Source organism: Melospiza melodia, chromosome 5, assembly GCF_035770615.1.
Source record: "Melospiza melodia melodia isolate bMelMel2 chromosome 5, bMelMel2.pri, whole genome shotgun sequence".
Lineage (NCBI taxonomy): Eukaryota > Metazoa > Chordata > Aves > Passeriformes > Passerellidae > Melospiza > Melospiza melodia.
This window is the reverse complement of record NC_086198.1, coordinates 71,067,802-71,080,114: the sequence shown is the minus strand read 5'-3', so window position 1 is coordinate 71,080,114 and position 12,313 is coordinate 71,067,802. Positions and strand designations below refer to the sequence as shown.

The window sequence follows — 12,313 nt, the reverse complement described above, 5'->3', positions numbered from 1 at the left end:
AGCTAAGACGTATGGAAAGGAAGTGAATGTTTTCTCAGTATTTTATAGTTCCAGCTCCAAAAGACTCAGGAAAAACAGTATTTTGTCCTGAGGGCTTCATGAGACACTAAAAGCACAAGCAAGCTCCTCTAACATGGGAAAGCATGCTGTATGTACTGCATGGCTCACCACCAGGAGAGCCTTCTCAGGAGGATGAGTGCTGGTGGCTTCCTTAAAAATGCATGCTGAGTGAGGATTACATATGGGGTTGGAGGGCCAGGCTTCTCCACAGACAGCAAGACCTGCCTGTTTGGGTACTTCATAAATGGCCTTTGGAGGAGGGAAAAAAAGTCATGAGCATTTCATTTCTAAAAGAGGTTTAAACACTGTTTAGGAATTCCTTTGTTCAGCTGGAGGGATCCCCATCTTCCCACAGAACCTAGATGTCCAAGGTCCTCTGGGGATACCACCAGCATTTATAGGGACACAGGCAGAGAGTTCTCTAATTTCTTGTATTACAACTTCACTGTTTGGACTATCTCAGTGAAACATTCATTCATTCATGTGCCACAGCACCCAAGAAGCTTATAACAGAGATCTCCAACTAGAGCATCCATTACAAAAACAATCAATAGAATTTAGTCTGCTGACTGATCTCTCATTTAGGAACACAGGAAGGGTGTACCCATATGGAAAAATCTACTATTACACTCTTACTGCTGAAAGCCAAAACTTCCCAAGAGATCCTGTGAATGCATTAAAAGCTCTAGATATTTGATTTCACTTCAGAGTTTCATAATCGCAACCAGACTGCCAGTAAATTAAGTTAATTAATTAACTGCCTCCCATGAAATGCATCCAAGGACTCTGCATTTTAAATCAAGTGCAGCAATGATACTACTGAAGTATACTGCCGTGTTTATAAACTTGTGAAACCCCCTGCTGCGGCATTTCGGTCGCGTACGATCGGTGTGACAGCGCGAGCAGCTCTGTCGCCCTCTCCGCAAGTGCCACGCATCAGGCTCAGCACTCCGGCGCGGCCCTCGCCGGTCCCTCCCGGCGGCGGAGGGCGAGGGCAGCCGGTCTCTCCCTGCGGACGCTGCCGCTCGCTCGCCGTGGGCTCCCCGCTTGTAGAGCTGCGGTCCCCGCCGTGCCTGCCCCTCGGACAGCGCACCCGCGCCGGGGACACCGGGGAGACACCTGCGCCCCGGCCAGCGGAGGGAAGGGCAGGCTCAGGGGACCCACCCTGCAAGCTCGCACTAGCGCAGCAGCCACCCCCTGCAGGTTCCCTCTCTTATGCAGCCTCTCCCATAACGGCGGCAGACTCCCTCATCCCTCCCCACAGGTGTGTGCTGCGAGACTGCCCACACCACACCTGCGCTATCGCCTCCGGACACTGGCAAGCACACAGGCTGGCTCTCTCTGGAATGATTAAGGGCTCCCTCTGTGACCCTGTAAGGATCACCTCCTCACGGCCAGCGGTACCATCCCGCCGGACAGCCGTGGGAGGGGGCTCGGGGTGCCTCCGCCCGACCGCAAGGTGCACCGACGCAAGGATAAAGCCAGCTCCCGCTGATGCCGGGGGGCAACTACCGCGCCGGAGTCACGGTGCACCGGTTCCCCGGGAGCCCAGCCCCCGATAGAGCTGCCATGACAGCCCTGACAGAGGTAAAGCATAAACTTTGCTCCTGCAAATCCTGGCCGGACCTATTGTCGGATTCGAACAACTCTCCGCTCCTTCCAGCGGCAGAGCATTTACCGGGCACAGCAGCCCCGCTGATCTTCCGCACTTGGCGGGTCGAGGGCGCCGCTCGGCTCTCCCTGAGACGCCGACAACGAGCGCTTCTTGGCTGCGGCTCACCTGCCGCCTCTGAAAGCGGCCGTCCCCGGCGCGTCCCCGCAAGTTTAGACACAGGAGCGCTCCGGGACGGCCCCATCGCGGCAGGTCACTTGTCCCCAGCCGTCCTCTAGGCCGCCCCTCCGGGGGACACGGCCCCGTTTCTGCCTTTGAGCCACGGGTCCGTTCTCGCTACAAAAGCTCGGCGAGGGCTCCTCCTCCGCCTGCCCGAGCACCGTACCGCTCAGCCCCGCGGCGGCAGCGCAGGCTGTGCGCCGCGCACGGGAATTGCCCCTGGGCCGGCTGCGGCCGGAGCTGTCCCCTGAGCGCGCTGCCCCCGCCCGCAGCCCGGGGGTCACCGAGCGGCGGAGCCAGCCGCCCTCCCAGGCCCCCGGCCCGCGCTCCCCAGGCGGCCCCCCGCGAGGAGGGGAGCGCCCCGAGGTTCGCCTTACCCGGCTGGCGGAGAGGACCTGCCGGTAGCGCTCCTCCTCCGCAGGCAGGGCAGGGAACTGTTGCGTGGAGAGCATGCTCTGGCTGCTGCTGACCCCTCTCCACTTTGGCCGCCCCCTCACCGTTCTCTACCTCGGTCTCTGACGAACCGCGTCCACCCGCCTCCTGCACAGACACACTTGCCAGGAGGGCTTCGCATTTTGTCTGCTCTGCAGACTCCCCCTCCCCGCTCCTCCACCCAATAATAATAAACCTCCGCGAGAAAGAGCCACATCCCCACCCCTTTCGCACACAAGGCTCTAGCCCTTGGGGACACGCTGAGAGACAGCCCACTTGCTAATTTCGCCCTAAAGCCATCCCCCAGGGAGGGAGGATGGAGTGGGCACAGCCTTTGCGCCCCTCCCCATCCCCCCATCCGGTTAAGGGACGCCTCGTCACGCTGGGAAGGGCTTCAGGTGGCAAGACAAGCCTGGGTCAGAGATGGTGTAGGGGGCAAGAACCCGCGGGGCTCGCCCCTCGCACCCCTTTACCTTGGCTCGCCGGGGCTCCGCCGCGCCCTGGCCCCCGGGTCGCCCGGACGCGCACTTGCGGCTGAAGCGATCCGAAGCCAGCCCAGCGCACGGACCTGCGGGCGCTCTCGGCCCACCGAGTCGAGGCGCAGAGTTCAGAGCGGAGGTTGGCAAGCGTGGGCCAGACTCCCGTATCCCTTCATTCAACCGCGGATGGACTTCCCTGCGCTTTATTTTACGTTACGCTCCGGCAAAGGCTTTCCTTTCAGCCCAGGGACGGAGAGTTTGGCGCCTGCAGGGACTGCAACGCTTCCCTCTGTAGCACAGCGGCTGGCCTGTCGCAGCCCGGCTTCTAACGCTCCAAAGAGAGCTGAAAGAGGCGCTGGCACCGCAGAAGCGGAGGGGAAAGAGCTCCAGCAGGAGGAACCTCCGGAGCCAAAGACACGTTTCCCCAGCTCGTTCCCCGCAGGAAAGCTCCGGTCCCAGCCCCCTGGCGACAAGCCTGCCGTGCCCCGTTCCTCCCCTGCGAGGAAGCGCTGCGCGGGAGAACAGCGGCGACCCGACGGCGTTACCCCTTGTCCCGACGCCGGTCCTGGTCCTGACCGGCCCCAATGATCCGGAGCTGGAGGGATGTGCTGGCTGTTGCGTATCTATTGAAGCAAAATTCTCAGGCCAAGAGCCAAGTGCCGCCTGAAGCTGCAAATGACAGAGCAAATGTCCTACCCCCATGAGATACCAGCTTTTAAGACCTGCATTTGATCTATTTGTTCCCTTGCCCTGTGTTTGCATTCAAAGATGTCAAGTCTGACTGAAGCCCCGGTCTGTGCACACAACAACAAAGAGCTCACCAATACTATCCAAGAATGATAAAGTCAACAGGACAAAACAATGAGTACAAAATGGGCGGAAGTGTGTGCTACCAGAATAGAAACAGTTCAGGACCCTTCCAAAAGTCGCAGGGACTACTGCTGGGTTCTGAGATGACATCTGTAAACCAGAAAGGCTTCCAGTTTTTCCTGTGTATGATTTAGTACTTCTGAAATGCTATCATTCTAAATGTAAATCAGAAAACTCCCAAGAAAATGTGAACCACCACCTCTCTATGAATATGGCCTCCAGCCCTGTCGGCACTCTTGACAATCAGTGAGGGTGATACCCTTCATCACAGCGTTTATATTTGTAAATATAAACACATTGTGTTATATATGTTTATGCTTAAATAACAAACAAGATGCTTAGCATTTTTTTCCAGTTTCTTTTCCATACCTGTATTTCCATACCTTCAGATTTAGGCCCTGTTACCGTGCGTGCAAACATTATGATGCAGACAGCGTTCTCTGTGCTTCTGCAGTGCCAATGTACTTAGAGGCTTCTGCTCATGGTAACTCAGTGCTGCACCTTTTACCTAACCAACCAAACATCTCTCCAAAACAACCTCCAGCATCTGCAGGAAAACAGTGGTGGTTTTAAAACAATTGCACCAAAAATAGGAAAAGCATGGAAAGAGAGAAATTATTTATGCAAAATAACAAATATTTTGTGCTGTAATGCAGGAATCAAACCATAATTTGTGATTCATTACAGAGATTAGGTAGCCCTGTCAAAAATTCTAATAACAGTAAATGACAATGGGTATCTAAGAGGTGCAGTGCATGACTCAGACTGCAAAGCCAGCTTGGCCTTGGCTGAGGATGGCTTCAGCTGGAGAACTGCGAATTCCAAACCCCAAGTCAGTCTTGACTCCTAATCTCAAACTATTTCCTCCAACAGGAGTGCCACTGAAACTGGAGTTTCACAAGATTCAGCAGCATACAAAGAAAGCCTGAGTTCTGGTTTTGTTGGTGATTTTATGGAAATCACTGCATGAGCAACATACAGCATATATAATGCTTGGTTGAATGAAGCCACAGTTCCCTCAGAGCATGACTTATTTCTATACAGCTGCTGTTCAGCCTACCTTACAGTTGAGTTTGATGTATCACAAGTCATATTCATACACTATCCATACCACAGAATTGTTTTCTGGTAGCACAGCATGTAGACATCATAATGCCATGTTCAAATAATTCATTAACATCTAACCATCTTTCCATCTTAGTGGAAAGAAGTGTATCTCATTATCTTATAATTAATTTGACTTAATTTGATTTTTTTTCCTTAATTTTTACCTTGCATTTCTTTTCCTAGGAAATTCAAGACACTACAGGTTCTTAATTTTCTAATTCTCTAAAGCAACTAAGTAATTTACTTGAATAAGAGCAGACAGGAATACAAATATAATCATGAAGGAAGGGAGCAATTGAAATGCTCATAGATAACAACTGGTAACAGTATGCAACCCAAGCAGAAGAGGGATATCAAAACTAAATGAAAATGAGAACAGGGCTACACATGAGCCTGTTTGTGTGTGTCCAAACAAGAATGCTCCAACCTAAAGCACACACATCAAGCTTTCACTGCCTGGCACTGGAACACCCTTCAGACCAAGCATCTCTGTGCTCTAACCTCACAACACACAAGCTCATCACCCAGAGAAAGCTGGCACAGGGCAGATATGTTTTGGAGCCTGAACTACTACTGAGATACAAACTCAGAGTTCACTGCTTTAAAGCCACAAACATAGATGCTTTTATGAACAAATTTTGGTGCTTTCTGCTTAGTAACATTTTCTCTAGTAGTTAAGGTCAGCACAAATGTCTAATAAATCACCTATATTTCTCCCTGTGAGGCCAAAAAAAATCTACCAAGTCCATTCCCATTTGTTTCACCTTAATCGACTTCCTCAACCCATTTTCACAATTTTGTCAGAGCAGTAACATGAAGGAACACAATTACATAATTCCAGCATTCATCTGAGAAGGAAGAATCATCACTACCAGAGAAGGGGGCAGAAAGCATACCTAAATCTTGGGCTGCAGTGTGTCAGTCATCCTTACCTGGGAAGCTGCTGCTTCACTATACCAGTCCTTGAGAACAAACAAATTTTCAAGTTGTTTTTGATATATTTATTGTCCAACTTGGTTTTTACATTAAATTAACATACACAATGGATTGATACTGTTACAGGGAAAAAACTTGCCCTAGGAGTTTCCAATCCCAAACATACTGAACAGTTTTAAGAACCTTGGCTCAATGGAAGGATACATTTTCATCACAATGCATCCAGAATCAGGAAAAGCCACAATATTTTTCATTTTACACATACCTAAATATTCTTCATGTTAAGTCATCATCAGGCTTCTATCACTGTAATTTCCCTTCAAAAGCAGGTCAGATTACATAATTTGTTTTAATGTATACTGATCAATATGCATTTTTTTTGTAAGCTGTTAACATTAAAAATATTTGCTCATTACATTATGTAACAGCACATTACATATAAATTGCTACCAAACCCTACCTTCAGCTCAAAATTTCTTTTCTAAAATTGCCATCTTTCATTAATATTGAATAAAAGGTGATTTTATCTGTATCTTTTACTTCAAAGGTTTTTGACAACACAGAGCTCCAACCAAAGAAAGGCAAAATATTAACTGTAAAAATATTTTAAAGAAACAAACAAAAACCTAGTGATTTATTAAACTGCAGATTGCTTGAACCCCCACACTTTTTTATGCCAAGAAATAAATATCTGGTTCAGCAGGCAGACCAACAGAGTGCAAATGACTCAGATGGTTGGATAAGATATACAGAACTATTTTGAATAAAATTTCAAAAATAGGTATGCCTTGCATATGCAAGGTTCAGAAGAGATACAAATCCTTTAAGAAAGGGAATACGCCCACTCACACACACCTTTGTATGAACAGAATGAATTTGTATAGTAAAAATTCATGGCAATCTTTAATGGAGATGATCAATGAGAAGCCTCTTCCTCTCCAGTATTTCCCACAAATATGCAGAAAAGAATACTAAGAACTTCTTCAAACATCTAATAAGTGCAGTTAATTAGTATAACTCGCTAGAGAGAGGTTTCTTCTCTTTGCTGTAGAAGCAAGGATAAACTTTCCATTGTAATTATTTTAAAGCTAGCAGTAAATAAAAAAAAAAATTAGTGACAGTCATGCAAGATAAAAGCTGTTTCCACAAAGTTCTCATTCATGTTGATTTCCATGTTTCAGCCAGAAAGGTATCTTTTTGTACTTTTGGATAAACCATCACATTTTACTTCATCTGAACAAAAATATCTCTCCTTTTTCCTTAGTGACAGAAGAGTTACTGACATATACAGTCACAATAGAATAGCATCACCTCACTCTTGTTAAACATATCTGAAATTATCTTCCAGGCATTAATATGATAGAAAAAAGTTAAAGCAACAATATGAAACAATGTTTACCTTTTATACTAGAAAAATAAGAAATTCAATGGAGATGCCATTTTGCACAGTGTAATTTCAATTAATTCTACAACTTTAAATACTAATGGTCTGACACATAAGTAATATGCATCTCTAAAATTTAATTTACAACCAAAGTACTATAGAACAGCATCAATCCATGCTAAATATTGCCAAATTTTCCCCACCTTTCTCCTCATTCACCAAACTTCTGTGAAAAACTGAAAAGAAACTAATTTCATCTGTTTTCTTAATCTATATAATCAAAAGCTTCTGCCTTTTTGCAGCTTTTCTATTTTATCTTCTTGCTGCTGAATCAGAATTACAACTGGTTATCTGTTCAAATTAATACTGGGTCCCTTCACAAGTAAGTCAAAATCAACCAGAAGAGCTTTCAAGCAAACTGCAACATTTTCTGCTTACTCATACATATGGTCCCACTACTTTTGCAGGATTTGTTATTAAATTATATGCCAGAATTACAAGGGCATAATACTAATACCTGTTGGCCATGCACCCCATTTTTTGCAGGAGTTGTAATCACTGTGCAGTAACCTGCAATGCTCAAGTATCAGCAAAAAGTTTCTAGCAGAGGTTTAAAAACTCAGTTTTCTGATTTCCCCATTCCTGAATTGAACTTGCAGTCTCTCAGCTGAGACTACATAGCCTCTCTGATAATCCTGAAGCCAGATAAAAGCCTTCCAGTTCTACCCACCAATACTGATAACCTAAAGCAAGGTACTCACAAGTGTCAGTAAGAAAATATTTAAACATTTGGAAGTTTAGCTAGAAGGTTTAAATGTGACTACCAAGCATCAGATGGCTTCAGAACATCACATTACTGTATTGTTACACTGTGCAATTACATTTTTGCACACCTGTGCAAATATCCAACTCTGACATTTATCCACACGAATAGTCAATTGATACTCTTAGGTTTAATTTCAGACTGTTTTTCTGCTGCTGGCAGTTGGGGCAACAGTGAGAATGCAGCCTTGTACCCTGAAACTTCTTCACATCCCTGTTCAGCATATGCATCTGTCCACTAAAGGAACTTTTCAGTTAGTTCAATTTTGAGGAAACAAGGGTGGGAAGGGGTAGGGTGAAACAACAGAAAAGCAAACCCCACCGTTTGTAAGGCTGGGGGGGGGGGGCAGGCACTGTTTTGTTTGTGATGCAGCTGAATTGAAAGATAGTTCACATTTCCTTTATCTAACAAAGCTCTGAACAAGGCCCCAGAATATGCAAGCCTAAGTGACCCAAGGTTCCCTGTTAGGTGCCATAATTAAAACTGGTGTGAAGCATAGAATTATTGTGTGATACAACAAAGATGAGCATAAGAACACTAACCTTCAATAAACAACTAAGCTGATTTTACAGGAAACATATATTCAATAAACCATTTTATACTAAGCTATTCTTAATATTATGAAATGGAGACAAGGAAAAATAACAGAATAACAGAAGAGATGTTAACAAATCCCAGTCAAACTATCAACATTTCAGTGTAGACTAGAATCTACTATTACTTTTGGTGTCTGACTTCAGTTTTGTGCTGTGAATGCAGTAACACAAAAGGTGACATTTCTTCTCTCTACATTTTTCTTAGCGAAGAGTATACATACATAATCTATGCTTATTAAGTTCTGTTACACACAGACTAACGTAGGAATAACAGCTACCTAAAATCCAACTGAGGTATATGAAATATTGAGTTGTTTTCAGTCATTGTAGACCATGAGCCATGCAACCATCACAACAGCAACTCCGAACACTGGCAGCATAATGAAGTTCTTGTACTTTTGCCATGATGATTGTTCAACTTCTACCTCATCCTTTCTTCTCTTATTCTTTCTTCGCCCTTTTAATCTGTTTTCAAAAGCTTCCAGTTCAGCCTAGATAAAGAGAACCACAGGTAGTTGACATTTGTATCAGAATTAAAAACAAGGAAATATGAAGGTTTTAAATAACATTACCAAGTAACATTCCATAGAAATAACTGTCAGCCAGAAGTTACACATCTCACAGATGTGTACTACACCCATAGATTGGCACTACATCCCACAGTTACAAGCACACTGCTTTCAAGTATTAAACCATTGTTTAGTTTCCTATAAAAACATTGCCAAAAATGCAGCCAACTGAAGATTTGCATGCTCAGTTTTTTAACTCAGGCTGAAAATATTAAGCTAAAAATAATGTTATTTCCATGAAATATGTTAAAAATACTTTTTTTTTCAATTAAAAAACACATTTGCATTTAAGCTAATTTACCAACTTCTATAAGGGCACAGGCTGAAATCTTCAAAGACATTCCCTTGTAATAAAGATGCATTCTGCCAAAACTAAATCATAAGTAAATAAGAACATAAGTAACTAAAACTCTCTGTTATTTCCCTCAATTCTTTATATTTGCATCGTCACTAAATTTTAGAATAATTGCTATAATCTTAGATACACACAAAAATATTGTATTTGTTAAGTGTTGTAACTTGAACATTTAATCACTCATATGAATGTAAGCGGTATATAATATCCTTCAGTAGGAAGCACATGCCTATAGGCCCAAAAATGGAGCAAAACAATTGTAAAAGTAAGAATGCCAGGCTTCCAACATAGAATGGTAGTTTCAGGGTCCTGTCTGGAATAAACAGTAGGATCTCTGATCCCTGTTCCTCATCCCCCTCCACATTTATTTTAAAAGAGCCTCATGAGAATACAGAAAAAACTCATTTGAGTGTACAAAGCTGAAATAAAACTGGAACTAGGCAGCTAGAATAAAGAGTGAAGACCAGGATGAGGCTCCAATGAGAAGGTATCTAATTGCTAGGAAGATCTGAGACAGACTAAAGTCAGAAAAAGTCCGATGATTTCCTGGATTTTTGGTCAAGTTGTTAGCTACCAGAGAAAACATGAGACAAGGCACTAGGGAGCAGAGAAACCAGATGGAGTGAAAGGAAGTGAGATGGGAGTAGCAGAGCGCAGCAAGGCAGGACTGGCTGGGCAAAAGGCACAAGACTGAGCTGAAGCAGAGGAATCATGGACAGTGAACAGGGACAAAGCCTGGCCAGAGAGGAAATAAATCTATGTGACTACAACTGCAGTGCTGCCAGGAAGAGGGACTAAGACAATACAGTAGGTGCATTATAAAAACAAGAAAAAGACTCTTTTGGGAAATGGACAGAGTAGTAGTTCAGTAAATAAAATTGTCATTCAAACTCAAGGTTGCCTGATGTCTGGCCTTCCTTCACTGACAACAAATATTTGTCAGTTTCACAAAGCAGCTCTTCCCTTCCTGAGCCAGATACCACCGTTAGCAGGAGAAAGGGACCTATTTTAAAGTCTATTCCTTTGTACCTAATAAAGGCAGAAATTGTTGGCACTTCTCTGATGATATGGGAGAAGAGTTCAGACAAAGTCACAGCCCATTTGAAACAAGATTACTCTCAACTAGGTAATCCTCCCTTAGAAAAGCAAAGTATTTTAATGAAACAGTTTTTCAAAATCCAAAATCTGAAGGCAAGGGCAGAGTTTTTATGGTTTTAAAGACAACATGGCAGTGTTTCAGGACAGTATTTCATTTACTTGAGTGAAAGACACTCAAGTAAAATTTGGAGCTTCTATAGTTACTATACACTTGTGATCAGTACATTTTAAAAGCAGAAAGCTCTAGGAATTACAATAGTTCAATTAAAATATAGTGCTCAAACAAAATTATGTAATAGCTATTGAATTGCTTTCCTAGTGAACTCTACAAAAACCTGTCTAAAAATAAATATATAATTTACAAAACCAAGTAATGCAAGTAACAGTGACAAAGTGTATTTACTGAAAGTGAGGATGTATTTTTATTAACGGGGAGGGGAACACTTAACTATTTAACTTCTAAGGATCTGTTAAAAAATTTTCTTTGGACATAAAAAAAAGGGAAAATAAATCTTTCCTACAAGTCAGTAAATTACACTTCAGGTTCAAGACCCTAACTTCCAGTATTGAAACTCTAAACAGTTAGCTTGAAAATTTAACTAAACCTTTTACAATGGAGAGGAACAGACAGAGCTTGGTCTGAGTTGTTAAATAATCAAAGTGCTGATCTTTTTTCCACCTCTAGCAGTTGTGAAAACCCTGGCCTCACAGGGTGCCTCTGAATTAGAAGCAGAGGGAAAGTTTGGCTGCTAGGGCCACAACAAGAAGCCTAGCCAAGCCATCTCTTCCACTAAGAAACAAGTGATTCCATCTGTAAATGGTACTAGCAAAAGTTGCTACCAAATATAGCAAATACCAAAATATAAATGCACAGACTTACTAGAGCACTAACTAATTTGTATATAAAACATTTAATGAAGTATTAATCAAAATAGTTTTAAGAAACTGTGACTAACAGATGAACAGTCTCTACAAAAATGTGCTAATGACATTGAGGAAGGTGGTACAAGATGCATACTTTTGTCAGAAGGGAGTACACTCAAAAATATACTTTTAATGTGACCCAACACCCTATGACAGTGACGTCCTCCAACTTCCATCAACAGATGGCAGATAATGAGTTCTAACTGGATGGGAACCAATGTTACATAAAAAGGCTGCAGTAGTTGAGGTTAGTACTTGCATGCAGTTCTAGAGCCTATTTATTAGTTACAGCTGTCTCTTTTTTTTAACAATTTGTTTTGTCTTTTTTTTTTTTTTACTGTTTCTATCCTACTGCTTCCTAATGCACTAAATAACTAAATTAACCTTCTAATAGCATCCATTATGTATAGGTGAAGTTTTCCATCCCTGAAATTGCAACCATCACAAAACACATATGCAGGAACAGTTGCCATATATTGCCTAAAGTTACTATAGTGGAGCTGGAACTGTGAGACTTCAAAGGATGTACAAGTAGAAAGCAATGGTGGTGTGGCTGCAGAGAGAAACAATCACTGCTGAAGAACCCAGCCAAAATCCAGCACACTGTGTTGGTGGAGCGAATCTGCTACTGTTTCAGAGGAGCCTCCTTACTGAGACTTTACTAGAGGGACTATAAATCAAATGATTTTGAGCAGAAATCATTAGTATTTGGGTGAGATGGCATCTGGAATGCATGCAAACACTCAGTAAAAGACAAACATCAGCAAATTTGGCTTTCTAGCTCTAGGACTGTAAACATGTTCTTCACATGTTTAAATGTCCATTAGCATACATCAGTACTCAGCTTGC

At 43.4% G+C, this 12,313-nt stretch overlaps 2 protein-coding genes across 3 annotated transcripts in view; both read right to left on the bottom strand.

Moving 5' to 3' along the window:
* The window catches only part of CORIN (corin, serine peptidase), a 117,547-nt gene extending 115,057 nt beyond the window's left edge, over nt 1–2,490 (bottom strand). For both annotated transcript variants that reach the window (XM_063157338.1, XM_063157339.1), the window contains exon 1: nt 2,269–2,490. In XM_063157338.1, coding sequence (XP_063013408.1) covers nt 2,269–2,343 — 75 coding nt within the window. In that variant the 5' untranslated portion in view covers nt 2,344–2,490. The remainder of the gene's footprint in view (nt 1–2,268) is intronic.
* Nucleotides 2,491–5,765: 3,275 nt separating this feature from the next.
* Nucleotides 5,766–12,313, bottom strand: part of NFXL1 (nuclear transcription factor, X-box binding like 1) — a 44,199-nt gene continuing 37,651 nt past the window's right edge. The window contains exon 22 of the mRNA XM_063157333.1: nt 5,766–9,009. Coding sequence (XP_063013403.1) covers nt 8,836–9,009 — 174 coding nt within the window. The 3' untranslated portion in view covers nt 5,766–8,835. The remainder of the gene's footprint in view (nt 9,010–12,313) is intronic.